This window comes from Mchenga conophoros, linkage group LG15 (genome assembly GCF_057382185.1).
Source record: "Mchenga conophoros isolate Kocher_MC1m ecotype Shallow Benthic linkage group LG15, M_conophoros_male_GT1.1, whole genome shotgun sequence".
In the NCBI taxonomy this organism is placed as follows: domain Eukaryota; kingdom Metazoa; phylum Chordata; class Actinopteri; order Cichliformes; family Cichlidae; genus Mchenga; species Mchenga conophoros.
In genome coordinates, this window is record NC_140540.1 from 27,989,709 (window position 1) to 28,005,307 (window position 15,599).

A 15,599-nucleotide genomic window follows, 5' to 3' on the forward strand; every position below is an offset into this window, starting at 1 on the left:
GGCCCATACCTCCCTCTCCCCAGCCACCTCCTCCAGCTTATCCGGGGGAACACCACGGTGTTCCCAGGCCAGCCGAGAGATATAATCTCTCCAGCATGTCCTGGGTCTGCCCCGGGGCCTCCTCCCGGTGGGACATGCCTGGAACACCTCACCCAGGAGGCGCCCAGGGGGCATCCTTGTCAGATGCCCGAATCACCTCAGCTGGCTCCTTTCGATGTGGAGCAGCAACAGCTCTACTCTGAGCCCCTCCCGGATGGCCAAACTTCTCATCCTATTTCTAAGGGAGAGGCCAGCCACCCTTCGGAGGAAGCTCATTTCTGCCGCTTGTATCCGCGATCTCGTTCTTTCGGTCACTACCCACAGCTCGTGGCCATAGGTGAGGGTAGGGACGTAGATCGACTGGTAAATTGAGAGCTTCGCTTTTACACTCAGCTCCCTCTTCACCACGACGGACCGGTGCAGCGTCTGCATTACTGCAGCTGCAGCCCCAATCCGTCTGTCGATCTCCGGCTCCCTTCTCCCATCACTCGCGAACAAGACCCCGAGATACTTGAACTCTTCCACTTGGGGCAGGAACTCATCCCCGACCCGGAGTGGGCACTCCACCCTTTTCCGGCTGAGAACCATGGCCTCAGATTTGGAGGTGCTGATCCTCATTCCCGCTGCTTCACACTCGGCTGCGAACCGGTCCAGTGCGAGCTGGAGGCCCTCACCCGATGAAGCCAACAGAACCACATCATCCGCAAAAATCAGAGATGAGATTCTGAGGCCACCAAAGCGAAAGCCCTCCTGTCCATAAAAATTATGAACAGAACCGAAGGCAAAGGGCAGCCCTGGCGGAGCCCATCACCCACCGGGAACGAGTCCGACTTATTGCTGGCAATGCGAACCAAGCTCTTGCAACGGTTGTATAGGGATCGAATGGCCCGTAGCAATGGGCCAGACACCCCATACTCCCGCAACACCTCCCACAGGACACTCCGAGGGACAAAAAACACATGTAGACTGGTTGGGCAAACTCCCATGCACCCTCAAGTATCCTCGAGAGGATAAAGAGCTGGTCCAGTGTTCCGCGACCAGGATGAAAACCGCATTGTTCCTCCTGTATCCGAGGTTCGACTAGCGGACGAACTCTCCTTTCCAGCACCCTGGCATAGACTTTCCCAGGGAGGCTGAGGAGTGTGATCCCCCTGTAGTTGGAACACACCCTCCGGTCCCCCTTCTTAAAGATGGGGACCACCACCCCGGTCTGCCAGTCCACAGGTACTGCCCCTGATCTCCACGCAACATTGCAGAGGCGTGTCAACCAGGACAGCCCTACAATGTCCAGAGCCTTCAGGAACTCGGGGCGGACCTCATCAGTTGTTTAACTGCCTCAGTGACCTCGCCCCCGGAAATTGGCGGGTCATTCCCCTCATCCCCAGACTCTGCTTCCTCCTCGGAAGACGTGTCAGTGGGATTAAGGAGGTCCTCGAAGTATTCCTTCCACCGCCTGACAATTTTCTCAGTCGACGTCAGCAGCACTCCGCCAGCACTATACACAGTGCAGGTAGAGCACCACTTTCCCCTCCTGAGACGCCTGACGGTTTGCCAGAATCTCTTCAAGGCAGTCCGAAAGTCTTTTTCCATGGCCTCTCCAAACTCCTCCCACACCCGAGTTTTTGCTTCAGCCACTGCCCGTGCCGCATTCCGCTTGGCCTGTCGATACCTGTCGGCTGCCTCCGGAGTCCCACAGGCTAACCAAGCCCGATAGGACTCCTTCTTCAGCCTGGTGGCTCCCTTCACCTCTGGTGTCCACCAATTGGTTCGGGGATTACCACCACAGCAGGCACCAACCACCTTGCGGCCGCAGCTCAATGCAGCAGCTTCGGCAGAATATGATCCATTCGGACTCAATGTCCCCAGTCTCCCTCGGAATGCTGTTGAAGCTCTGCCGGAGGTGTGCGTTGAAGATCTCGCGGACTGGGGCCTCTGCTAGACGTTCCCAGCACACCCTCACTACGCGTTTAGGTGCACTGTCAAGCTCTCTAAGTTTGTGCAGCTTCCCCGCTTGAAAGGGATTGATGCATCTACCGCAGGTGTTTAACTGGGTTTCACTCAATGACCAGGCAGATCTTTTGTTTTCCTTTTCTTTAATCTTCTTTTCGGCCACAGTCAGCCATAGGTGAAAAACCTTTAAATACAAACCAAAAAACCCAAATACAAATTATGTTTGTTATCACACATCTGCAAATATTGTAAACAATCCCAAACACATTTTTTTTTCTTTTTTTTTTTAAACACATCAATGCAGTGCATAAGCTTTGTAGTACAATATTTGCTTGAGTATTTTTAAATGCTCAAATTACGTAATTCACTAACAATTGTACATACACCTTGAGAAATACTGCTTTCTATTAAAGTGCTAAATTAAATAATCAATCTGCATTAGAACTTGAGCAGTAACAATAGTATTTATAACCAGCTTCTCTTAACCATATGCAAGCATTAACAGTCTTCCATATGCAGACCAACAATAAACAATGGTGCCGCTCGTAAACAGGCAACCAACTCACGGCACAGTGCTAATGCTACGTAAGCTAGCGGCAGCCGCGATTCTTTAGCAACTCGCTTCAAAGTCTTTTACCATAGTCAGCAACCATTCCCTTACCGGCTGCCTCCCTGGCTTTAAAGATACTTCAGTTCCACACAATATTCATGTTGGCGACAACTTATTGAAGGAATTATGCTGGGCTTTTCCCGAAAGTGGCACCTTCCTATTGCTTCCCAGTTCGCCTTTCTTTTTCTTCCCGACAGAAACCCAGACACAAGATTAGTTCCGCCCTCCAGTCTGTCACGTTTACTTTTTCCCTCAGGGCTCTCCACCTCCTACTCGGTTTGACTTGACACCTCCCACTCGATCTTCCCTTGGAACACAGGAGATCGCCAAGTACACAAGCAAACCGCAGTTTAACTCATCCCATTTAAGCATGACACTGACGACTTGGTCCCATTTTGCTCCTCCACAGGTAACAGAACAACTAGACGTCTGACGTCTCTATGAAGGATGGTAGCTTGAGCCACCGGAGTCGCTCCCCTTGAACCAGAGCTTAAGTCCTCCGCCCTCAAGGACCTAGCCACAGAACCACTGTAACTTGGGCATACCCGGACATTGACGTCCCTCACAATACCCTTTTTGTCAGGATTAGTGCTGACAACCATGCCCATTTTGAAGTGCCCTCTCAGTGCATTCTGATCACTTAACCAGACGACATCTCCAACAGTGACATTTCTGTGTGCAGTGTGCCACTTGCTCCTTACAAACAAATTAGGGCCAGCAAGTTGGCTCCAGGACCTCCAAAACTTGCTCACTTCTGCCTGGATTGCTTGAAGTCTCTTATAGGGGTAAACGGAAAAGTCAAACATCTTGAAGTCCCCACTTTGAGATGCTCGACCAAGAAAAAGACTGTTGGGTGTGACATAATGAATGCAACCTTCCCGACTCTCTACTCTGGCATCAATCGGGCGCTCATTTGCAAGGTTAGCTGCCACATGAAGAGCTGTCTGGAACTCACTGTAACTTAGCCCAGACTCCCTTCCAAGACTCTGGAGTGCTCTCTTCACAATGCGCACGGCAGCCTCAGCAGCTCCATTTCTATGTGGGGAATCAGCCGGATTTACTTTCCACATCCACTCTGTTCCATTCTTTGTCGCAGTCTCCTCCAAGACAAACTTATTCTGACTTTCCAAGAATCCGTAAAGTTCCTTCAAGACAGACTTTGCTCCTATGAAATTAGTACCTGGGTCTGACCAGATCTTTCTTGGATGTCCTCTAATTGCTGTAAATCTCTGGTAAGCCATTAAGAAGCCTTCAGTCGACAAGGCGTTTACTAACTCCGTGTGAATCGCCCTGCTGGCCATACAGCAGAATACAACCCCCCAAACCTTTATCATGAGTCTTTTCTTGATGTCATCCTTCACTTGGTAGGGTCCAAAGAGATCCACTGTTGTGAACTCAAAAGGTAAAGCAGGTTGAGTTCTTTCCGGAGGTAAGTCGCCCATTATTTGCCGGCAACTCTGTGCTTTTGCTTTCCGGCAAACCACACAACCATCCACAACTTTTTGAGCAATCCTTCTCCCTCTTATGACCCACGCTTTCTTCCTCATTCTGAGCAGGGTCCCAGCAACTCCCTCATGACTCTCATTGTGGGCCTCCCGAGCCAACAGTGTAGAGATCCAAGCATCATAAGCCAAGATGGGAACACTAACCTGGTCTTTCTTAAAAGCTTGCAATCGGCCGCCACAAACAAAGAGCCCAGAGCTTGGGTCTTTGTATACAACCAGTCTATCTGTAGTAGTGCTTGGGAAGACAGCGCTGTCTTGTGCTGCAAGGAAGATGTCTCTTAGGGCATCTTCACGTTCCTTCACCGAAATTACTCCTGCCAACGGGACTGCCTCCCACTTTGGGTCATTTGCAGATGGATGTCCCCCAAGAAACTTTCTAGCTGCTCTCCAAGTCCAAGCAACTGATCTAACTAATCGAGTTAGGTCACTGAACCGCTTGACATCTAAAAGGTTCTTGATGACCGACCCTGCAGGTGGTCTTCACTGCTCTCCCTGGGCCTCAGCAGCCCGACTTCGCTTTTCTTCTTGCCCTTTTATCTCGGCCCTTGTCAAGGCAGCGACAAACGCCTTTCTTTGCAGCTTATTGACGTTTTCTTTGGCAGTGGCGGCTAACTCTTTAGCTGACCTGACTGGCCACTCGCACACCGGCAAACTCAAGAACTTTGGACCATTTTGCCATTCTGAGTCTTCATCTAGATCCCTGGGACTAGCTCCTCTTGTGACTACATCCGCAATGTTCTGAGGGCCAGGAACCCACCACCAATCTTGAATCCTTGTGCTGCTCTGTATTTCTCCAATCCTATTTGCAAAAAAGGTCTGGTACCCATAGCTCTCCCGCTGTATTGCCCCAATGACGGTTTGGCTATCGACAAAGTGATACCTCTCAACCTGAATCCGGCTTTGCGCCTCAAAGTATTTCTTTAGGCGTGAGCCAAACACTGCCCCACACAGCTCTGCTTTGACAACATCCCCTTTGTGGTCCAATGGAGTTAACTTAGCTTTGGACTCCACCAACCTGATGATTGTGCCCTGATCTGAATTCCACCTTAAGTACAACACTGCCCTATAGGCTTGCTCACTTCCATCGGAGAAAGTAATTGCCCAGGGTTCTTCGGTGAAGCACGGGGGAGTTAGCGCCCTTGCAAATGTGACTTTGCTGAGCTGGGCATACTCCTCAAAAAGCCTAATGGCGTTCTCCCTCAGGGCATCTGAGAGCGCCATATCCCAAGTGTCCTTGACCAAGCAGCTTTCTACTTTTGTCTCTTGGAATGCCCTGCGAACTAAGATTGCTCCTTTTTGCTTTGCAGGAGTGACCAAACCGACTGGGTCATACAACCCTGACACTTGGCTGAGAAGCTCTCTTCGCGTCAGTGGGTTTGGCGTGTGGGTCTTAATCTGCTCCTGGGCAAGGTCTTGGCCAACTCGCATCTTTTTCTTCCTCTTGGAGAAGTTGATTGCTACCATGACATGAAGCTTGTCTTCTTCCACTATGTAACCCAGACCAAGAGCTTTGTTTTCTTCGTCACGCATTTGGTTTGGTAGGACAATGGTTTTCATTCTTGTTTTCTCACCCTCGTCATTGCGCTTCCTCCTCCCACTTTGACCAGACAAGACCCAAGGTTTCAGCTCAAATCCTCCAGCCTTTAGGATCCGCCCAATGTTCTCCGTAATGACTTCTAGTTGGTTCATGTCATTGTGAGAGGTAAGGATGTCGTCGACATAGCTGTCTTGCTGGAGTACACGACGTTCCTCCTTGAGGTGGGAAAAGGTAGAAAGGCTGGCAGTTTCACGCATTGCCAGCTGTGCAATGCATCCTGCCGGTTTATCTCCAATGTTCACCCTTGTGATGGCATATTCCTCTAGCTCGTCATCCACAGAGTCCCGCCAGAGGAACCTATGCAGGTGCATCTCTTTGTCTTCCAACCAAACTGAATTGTACATCTTTTTTATGTCACCAAGGGCTCCGTACACTCCGCCCCTGAATCTGAGGAGAACTGCTCGAATCTGGTTGAGGACATCTGGACCCTTTATTAGCAGGTCGTTCAAGCTCACACCTCTAAACCTCTGGCTGCTATTCCACACAAGCCTCACTGGAGTTGTAACAGAGTGGGGATTCGGAGCAATGAGGTGGCTCACGTACCACACTGGCCCATCCCAGTTACTGATCATGTCCTTGGACAACTTGACTGCGGCTCCACGCTCCACCATGTCATGCACCTGAGCGGCATAAGCAGCTTTCCATTCAGGCTCCTTGGCCAATTGTTTCTCTGTCCGGAGGAATGTGCTCTCAACTCCTTTTTTGTTATCTGATAAGGATACTGGATCTTCAGCCCAAGGGTATCTGGTATGCCAGTGTGGCTCGTCGCTGTGGCCATCACCCGTGACATAGGTGAGTCCTTCTCTTATTATTTCAAGCTCTCTCTCCTCGGCCAGTGTCATTTCTTTCCCACCTGGCTGGCAATTTCCGCAACGACAACCCCCACACTTTGGCTCACATGCAGCACCAATACTATCCCACTTCCACCACTCTAAGAATCCTCGACTGGTGGTTGAGGTACTTGACCTCTGAAGCTTAGCGGGAACGTGCTTCCTTGTTGAAGACTGGTCTGAGGCCTCGCCAATGAGCTCCTCATACTTGACAGCTGCTGCTCTCATTGACCTGGCAAAGTGTGTCTTGGACATGTGGGCAGAGACAGTAAGCTCCTCGAAGAGCTCAGGGTGAGTTCCCCCAACTGTCTTTCCAAGTGGCCCATCCCATAACACAAGGTCACCGATGACTCTGCTCCTCTGAGGCGCTAGCCGACCTTCTTTATGACTTATAAGCAGATGAATGTCTTTCGGTCTTACAAGATTGTTGAGTGGTATATCCGGAAAGAACCTTTGTAGCTGACTCGGTGTGACATGTTTGTGGACTTCTGCTATGCTGTCGAGTCCATAGCAGACCAGTTGGTGTGACCTAAGGGTGCCTCTAGGCGTTCTGACTCGGATCTTCAAAAGATACCGCCTTGTTCTCACGTGCGTTTTCATTTCCCCTACTCCATGAACAACCAGAGTGATTTCTTCACTTCTTAGGTTAAGACTGCTTGCAGCTCTGTGGGTTATATAGTTGGTGTCAGAAGCCAGGTCAATTAATGTCCCAATCTTTTGCCCAGCATTAGCTGTGACCTCAAGGAGCATCATGATTACTGGCAGCTCTCGAAGCCCACCTTCAAACAGGAGGCTTGGCTTCTCCTTGGTGGTGCTGCATGCCCTAGATGCAGTGTTTGAAAACGCATCCCTGCATTTTCTTGCCAGTTCAGGTGACAGTTTTCTGAGGAACTCCTCCTGATCCTCCGTACATTTCCTGCTGACCTTTCCTCCCTCTGGATCAGATCTGTTTTGCCTCCCTGCTGCACTCCCCTTCCTCACCTCAGCATTAGGGCATAGGTAGTAATGGTGCTCCGCAGCGCGTGCTTCTTTGCAGCCTGGGTTTTTGCACAGATAAGCGGGTTTGCAGTATGACCCATTGTCATGAACCTCGAGACAACTCCAGCATGCGCCTAGTTTCTTAATTGCGGCCTTCTTTTCTGCAAGCTTTAATGTCTTAAATTGCCTGCAGAAGTAGAGTTTCTTTTTATGCTTTCCATCACCGCAGACCACACACCCTTCATCACTACCTGATTTGGTGAATTTGGTTCTGGAATGTTTCAGCTCCACTCTTTCTCGCTTACTTGGCTCTTCCTCTCTCAGATGATCAAGCTGTTCATATATGGTTTCTTGCTCTTTGAGGAATTCCAGAAGACTATCAAATAGTTTTTCTGGGGTGACCGTGTTTCTACTGTCAGCAACATAAATAAGCCACTCCTTTTTGAGTGTTTCCGGAAGTTTACTTTCGATTGACTTTGTCACCAGTGGGTTTTTTATGGCCCCCGTGTCACCAAGGTCAACCAGGTCTTGAAGCGCTTTCTCCACAGCTTGAATTAATTCCACTATTTTTCTTGGCTGGTGGCTCTTAACAGCTGGCATCCTCTGTAACTCCTCCACTATTTCAATAGCAATTGATGTTTGATTGCCGAACCGATTCTCCAAAACACGAAAGATGTCGTCTGCAGTGTTGTAAGTGGTGAGTCGAAGTTCTTTCGTTATTTTCTCATCCACACTATCAAGTAGCTGAAACTTTTTGATCTCTTTCGAACCAGATGGCTCCGCCTGCCCCTGAAGAACCTCCCATTCCTTCTTCCATCTGTGGAAGTCTCGTTTATTTCCAAGAAACTTAGGAAGTGCTGTTGGTTTCAGCTTGATGATTGGCATGGGGCAGCTGGAGGTAACTGGCAATGATGACAGGTGATCGGCATCCTCCTTTATTCTCATTTCCAGAAAGTCAGCTTTTCTGGAAACCAGCCTGGGGACGCCGAGTTCCAGCCTCTGTATGTTGCTTTGAAGATCTCTCCGAATACCTGATGGGATCCAATGCTTCCACTTGCTATACCTCTCCTTTGCCACTCCCACCAATTCTTTCAGGTGGCCAAGAACGAAATCATACACTTCATAATTACCGTCAGGCGTAATGGCAGCAACATGATCACACTCAGCCTCTGCTGCCTGTAGTGCTGTGGACAATTCTGCACTTCCAAAGTTGGCCCAGAGAGCCTCTCTGACTAGGGTTTTTATTTCCTTCAGTTTTAACTCACATTCACTTGCAGTCTTTGCTAAGTCGGCTCTCTGCTGTTCTGTCAGCACAGCTGCTTCACTTGTGTCAGGCTTTGCCTCTAGCTCCGTGATGAAACCGGCCTCTAGATCATCATTGGCCTCCATGACTTTCTCTGCTTCCATTGTCAGTCTATTGAAACTGTCTTTGAGTTCTTCTTCAGTCATATCCTCATGCGTCCTCGTAATGCTATTAACCAGACGAGAGAATGATCTCTTGGCTGTTGCCCTCACTCCTTTGAGTTGTTCAACTGACTTTCCAGCAGCTTGGTCTGCCATTTTTGTGTGCTCAGCTTGAACTGGGGTTTATTTACTAATGGGAATGGCACATGCAACTTGAGGGATTCTCCGAATTTCCTCTTTGCACTAATTATTCCCTTATCCCAGGACTAAAGGTCATTTTTCCCAGATTTGATTTCCCGGTTTTTCACTGTCAAGCTCTCTAAGTTTGTGCAGCTTCCCCGCTTGAAAGGGATTGATGCATCTACCACAGGTGTTTAACTGGGTTTCACTCAATGACCAGGCAGATCTTTTGTTTTCCTTTTCTTTAATCTTCTTTTCGGCCACAGTCAGCCATAGGTGAAAAACCTTTAAATACAAACCAAAAAACCCAAATACAAATTATGTTTGCTATCACACATCTGCAAATATTGTAAACAATCCCAAACACATTTTCTTTTTTTCTTTTTTTTTAAACACATCAATGCAGTGCATAAGCTTTGTAGTACAATATTTGCTTGAGTATTTTTAAATGCTCAAATTACGTAATTCACTAACAATTGTACATACACCTTGAGAAATACTGCTTTCTATTAAAGTGCTAAATTAAATAATCAATCTGCATTAGAACTTGAGCAGTAACAATAGTATTTATAACCAGCTTCTCTTAACCATATGCAAGCATTAACAGTCTTCCATATGCAGACCAACAATAAACAATGGTGCCGCTCGTAAACAGGCAACCAACTCACGGCACAGTGCTAATGCTACGTAAGCTAGCGGCAGCCGCGATTCTTTAGCAACTCGCTTCAAAGTCTTTTACCATAGTCAGCAACCATTCCCTTACCGGCTGCCTCCCTGGCTTTAAAGATACTTCAGTTCCACACAATATTCATGTTGGCGACAACTTATTGAAGGAATTATGCTGGGCTTTTCCCGAAAGTGGCACCTTCCTATTGCTTCCCAGTTCGCCTTTCTTTTTCTTCCCGACAGAAACCCAGACACAAGATTAGTTCCGCCCTCCAGTCTGTCACGTTTACTTTTTCCCTCAGGGCTCTCCACCTCCTACTCGGTTTGACTTGACATGCACCAAGTCTGTCCAGCGTCCTCCCCCGCCACCTGATCCAACTCACCACCAGGTGGTGATCAGTTGACAGCTCAGCCCCTTAAGAAGGAAGACAGGATAAAAGACATGCTGTGTGTAACACACGATACTTTACCACTACTGAATGTAGAGAAAGTTAGGATCTTAGGCTTATGGCCTCTAGGAATCGACTAAGGAGCGAATGACACACAGCTAAAAGAACAGTCAACATTTATTCAAAACAAAACCAAAAACAGTCATTCAACAGTTCACAACAGTTCCAATTGTCCATATTTGTCAGTCTGTGTATTCAGTTTTAGAGTTCAGAGTTCAGTGTTCAGAGTTCTTTTCAGTCTTTTCAGTTCAGGTGTGTGAGTGTGTGTGTATAGTGTTAATGTTAGTAGTACTACCCGGGTAGTGTATTGTTCTGAGATCTCATAAGCTTATCTGTCAAGAAGTAACGCAGTTGTCACTTCTAAGTAGGCTGGAAATCTTTCCTGCATCGCAGCTGGGGATCCGGAATCCTGGCTCGCAACTTTAGACTCCAACAAAAAAACCAACCTGCACAGGGCAGTGAACATATTTTACATGAATATCATATAACAACTTAATCAACACTAGTGACCAAATGTCTCTCACTCTTTGTATATAACGACTTAATGCAATCAATAATAAAATTAATCAAAGAACCTTAAAACAATTTCCACATCATACAAATTTAACTCAAATCTCATATTTTGTGAACAGCAGTCACATCAATCCAATGAATTGAGAGAATGTACATTACTGATGCACGAGGAAAGTGCAAAACGTGGTCGCAGTACTATTTAGCCAAAGACTGCTCATATTTATCATCTCATTACAATAAATAAAACTTACCTACTAGCTTCCAAAGAAATATTTCCGATTGGCTTAAAACATTCACAAGTGAAGAAATAAAAAGATAATACAGCACTTAAAAGGAACACATGAAATTTACATTATACTGAGCTAACGATTAGCTTGCTATGCTAGCGCAGTTAGTCAACTCACCGGAAATGAACAAAAAACACAAAAACAGAGGTACATCAGCATCAACAAAAAGTGTCCGCGTTTCCCAACAAGCGGAAAAGTAAAATCCAATTTGTGTCTTCACACACAATCCTTGTTCAAGAAAAAGGTTAAGGAAAAACTCTGTGAGTAGCTCCGACCAGCATACGTAGCCTTAGCGCTATTCTCCTTCTCTATAGTTCTCAACTCAAGTTCACAAGCACTAAACAATCTCATAGTGCCACCTACTGACATTCTTGGGGAACAGCAGTTCATTTTCATGAGGCAGATTTTAGGTGGGTTACATCCCTCCCCCCCTAAATGGGCATGCATCCCTGCATGACAGCAGTCACTTTAAATGGTTTTTACTCTACCAACACATGGGGAAGGGTTTGAGTCAAGGGCATGTGAAAAAACCTGATCAAGACTGTTTAAAAGAGAATGCATCACTAATGTTAAGGGATTTCCCAAGGTGTTGTAGGTTAGTCTGCTAGGTTCAGTCCTGTTCCTAGTTGACCGCCTGATTTCTCTTGTTTCTGGAGGTTTTTCATCTTTAGCAACTTCTGCCTCCAATCCATATCTATCACTCCCCTCTTTTCCATCCGACAACCCGGTTGTTTCAGTTTGGTACTGCTCCTGAGTTACGTCAATAACCTTTTCCAAAGGTTCAACATCATTTTCTGTAGCTGGATCTATATCAGCACATGAATCATGAACAGATGAATATTCCTCATTAACAATAACACCTGTTTCTTTCATTGGAGGGTCATTTCCAATGTCATTTCCACTAGAACCTTGAAGTGAACCATCGCCCTCATCCAGCTCCACGGGTGCAGAATGAAACTCCTTTACTGCAGGGTTTAGATCAGACTCGTCCCGGTCCACACTTTGTTCTGACACAAACTCAGTTGCTTTGGGGATTTCACTGACAGTAATGAAAGCCGGGTAATTGACTTCTTCGTAAACTACTGGAAAGTCATAATCCACAATGTCATTATCACCCAGATAATGATAGTCTCCTTCAACTTCAGAAAATGGATTCTCTTTGGAGGTGTCGCCTTTGGGTGTCTCTTTCTCTTGGCTTCCATGACTGGGTTCGATTGGCGCTGAGCATGACAGAAACCCACACGGTAACAGTAAGTCTCTATGCAGTGTCCTCTCAGGCCCATCTGACTTGAGTGGAGCAACAACATATACAGGAGAGTCATTGAGCTGTTTTACAACTTTGTAGACCGTCTGACTCCATCTGTCAGCTAGTTTGTGTTTCCCTCGTATTCCAACATTCTTGACAAGAACACGATCTCCAACCTCCAAGGTGGATTCTCTCACTTTTAGATCATATCTTGACTTATTGCGTAGGGCAGCTTTCTCGCTATGTTCCACAGCAAGTTTGTAACTTTCCTGTAGGCTTTCCCTGAGCTTCTTCACATATTCACTGTGAGTTACACTGTCCTGCCTACTCACATTAAGTCCAAAAGCCACATCAATTGGAAGATTTGGCTGTCTCCCAAACATGAGCTGATAGGGTGAATACCCAGTTGTGTCATTTTTTGTGCAATTGTAGGCGTGAGCCAATGGCTGCACATGATCACGCCATTTTAGTTTGTCGTCTTCTTGGAGTGTTCCAAGCATCCCTAGCAGTGTACGGTTAAACCGTTCTACTGGATTACCACGGGGATGATAGGGGGTTGTTCTTGATTTTTTTATGCCTAACATTTGGCATAAGTTTTTGATGACTGCAGATTCAAAATTACGGCCCTGATCACTATGCAACCGCTCTGGTATGCCATAGTGAATGATGAATTTGTCCCACAGGGCCTTGGCAACGGTCTTTTCCTTCTGGTCTGGAGTTGGCACTGCAACAGCAAACTTCGTAAAGTGATCCGTTATCACCAGAATATTCTTTGTTCCTCGGCTATCAGGTTCTAGAGACAAATAGTCCATGCACACCAACTCAAGTGGTCGACTGGTTTTAATATTTACCAGTGGGGCAGATTTCTCAGCTCTAGCCTTGCGGCGGATGCACCTTTCACATGTTCTGATTTTCATTTCAACATCTAGGAACATTCGGGGCCAAAAGAAACGTGTTCTCACAAGGTCAACAGTTCTTTCCAATCCCATGTGACCTACTGCATCATGAAGACTTTCAAGAGCTACTTCCCTGTACTCCTTCGGAAGCACTAGTTGAAAAAGAGTCTGGCCCTGGCTCACTCGTTTCCGGTACAAGACATTATCTATTAGGGACAACTGATCCTGTACTCTTAACATGAGTTGGACTTCCCTTTCCTCCTTTTGCCTAAGACGATAGGAAAGGCGTTTTCCTGTATGGACAAGGTCTATGACTCTGCTTATTATAGGGTCACGCCTTTGTTCTGCAGCCCAATCTTGTTGGGAGAGTTGAGGAAGAGTGCTAGTACCAGTCAGAATGTCGGCTTGAACAAACTCGTCAGGTATCGCACTTGCATCCACTGCCAAACACTCCACTGCAGCAGGTAAGTAGTGGCAGTAGTGGTAAGTAGTGTCAGGAGATATGTGTACTTGGTGCTTCTCGCATACAGCTTTTAGAGCATCCTTTGGAAATGTTGCACTATTTCCCTCTTCCGTAAACTTTGCAATGAATTGCTTTACTCTCTCATCCTCAGCAGTTGTACTGTCATCAGTTTCAACAGAAACATGCGGCCGTCTCGATAATCCATCCGCATCCTGATTTCTTTTTCCGGCTCTGTACTGTATGTTGAAATTGAAATTCGACAAAGCAGCAAGCCATCGATGTCCAGTTGCATCAAGTTTAGCAGATGTTAACACGTAGGTCAGTGGGTTATTGTCAGTCATGACAGTGAAGTCAGCTCCATACAAATAATCAGCAAACTTGTCAGTAACTGCCCACTTCAACGCAAGAAATTCAAGTTTGTGAGTGGGGTACCTTCTTTCACAGTTAGACAGCCCTCTGCTAGCATAGGCAATGACTCTTAACCGACCATCTTCTTCCTGGTATAGGGCTGCACCAAGTCCATGTGAACTGGCATCGGTGTGTAAAACATAGGCTTTTCTGGGGTCAGCAAACCCAAGCACTGGTGCAGATGTCAACTTCTCAATGAGGGTCGTGAAAGCTTCCTCACATGAGGGAGTCCATTTCTCATTAAAAGGACTGTTCAAGTCGCCGTTTGACGGTGATTTGTGGCGTTTCAGCTTCCTGGCAGGGACATAACCAGCTGTCAAATCATTCAATGGCCTAGCAATTTTAGAATAGTCTTTGACAAACCTGCGATAATAGCCAGTGAAGCCTAAAAATGACTTCAGTTCTGACAGGTTTGTGGGTCTGGGCCATGTGGTGAGGGCAGATATTTTATCAGGATCAGTCTTCACTCCCTGTTCTGAGACAATGTGTCCTAAATACCTCACTGACTTTTGGAAAAAGTGACATTTCTCAGGTGAAAGTTTGAGACCAAATTCTTTTAGTCTGTTCAGAACTCGCAGGAGCCTTTCTTCATGTTCCTCCAAAGTATTGGAGAACACTATAAGATCATCAAGAAAGACCAGTACTTCCTTGAGGTTCATGGAGCCCATGCATTTCTCCATAACTCTTTGAAAAGTGCTTGGAGCATTAGTGACTCCTTGGGGCATCCTGTTGAATTCCCAAAACCCCATGGGTGTGACAAAAGCCGTCTTGTGTTTATCCTCTTCTTCCACCTCTACCTGGTAATATCCAGACTTTAAATCCATAACAGAAAACCATTTGGATCCTGACAGAGCTGTAAATGCCTCTTCTATATTGGGCAAGGCATAAGCGTCTTTGATCGTCTGGTTGTTCAACTTTCTGTAATCCACACAAAGGCGGATCTGCCCATTTTTCTTTTTCACAACTACAATTGGTGAAGCAAATGGACTCTCGGACTCTCTAATAATGTTGCTGTTGCACAGCTGCTCCAAATGAAGGCGGACAGCTTCATAATCAGAGGGATGAATGGACCTTGGCCTTTGTTTAAAAGGCGTTGGATCAGAGAGCCGAATCTTATGTCTCACCACTGTGGTGTGACCATAATCAAGTTCACCCCTAGCAAAAACATCAGACACGGAATTCAGCTTCTCGGCGATCCTGTCTTTCCACTCGTTTGACAGGGGTGAGTCACCAAAATCGAACTGGATTTTGTCACTTGGTTGTACTTCGTGGGTGGTGTAACACTGAGCATGTTTCTGCTCTGAACTTCCAGTTCGATTCATACATTCAGACCTCGCAGGAGAAACTGAAAGTGGGACAGATATCGCTGCCAAAGGACGGTGAGCTGGCAGAATGATATCATGCGTTGTCTCATTTTTTAGGAGAATGGGAACTTTGAAGGATGTCTGTCGTGGCTTTGACATTACATAGCTGGAAAATATCAAGCCACCTGGTAGGCTGGACTGGCTGTGGGGTTCGACTAGAAGAGTGGATCCAGGGCCTGCACAGACATTTCTGACACGACCATTTAAGGCTATT

At 46.7% G+C, this 15,599-nt stretch overlaps 1 protein-coding gene across 2 annotated transcripts; it reads right to left on the reverse strand.

The window, feature by feature from the left end:
- Positions 1 to 8,560: 8,560 nt before the first annotated feature.
- LOC146558573 (uncharacterized) lies at positions 8,561 to 13,118 on the reverse strand. 2 transcript variants are annotated; one of them, XM_085247862.1, is made up of 4 exons: positions 11,126 to 13,118; positions 10,504 to 10,654; positions 9,857 to 10,174; positions 8,561 to 9,378 (listed from the first exon to the last, which is right to left on the reverse strand). In XM_085247862.1, the coding sequence occupies exon 1, from the start codon at positions 13,064 to 13,066 to the stop codon at positions 11,477 to 11,479; it is 1,590 nt and encodes a 529-aa protein (XP_085103988.1). In that variant the 5' UTR covers positions 13,067 to 13,118; the 3' UTR covers positions 8,561 to 9,378; positions 9,857 to 10,174; positions 10,504 to 10,654; positions 11,126 to 11,476. The 2 variants fall into 2 exon arrangements, with proteins under 2 accessions (XP_085103988.1, XP_085103987.1); XM_085247861.1 differs by lacking the exon at positions 8,561 to 9,378 and having other exon boundaries at positions 9,462 to 10,174.
- Positions 13,119 to 15,599: the final 2,481 nt, after the last annotated feature.

Coding starts and splice junctions, on each gene's coding strand:
- LOC146558573 (XM_085247862.1), bottom strand. CDS start 13,066: ATGGACTATTTGTCTCTAGAACCTGATAGCCGAGGAACAAAGAATATT.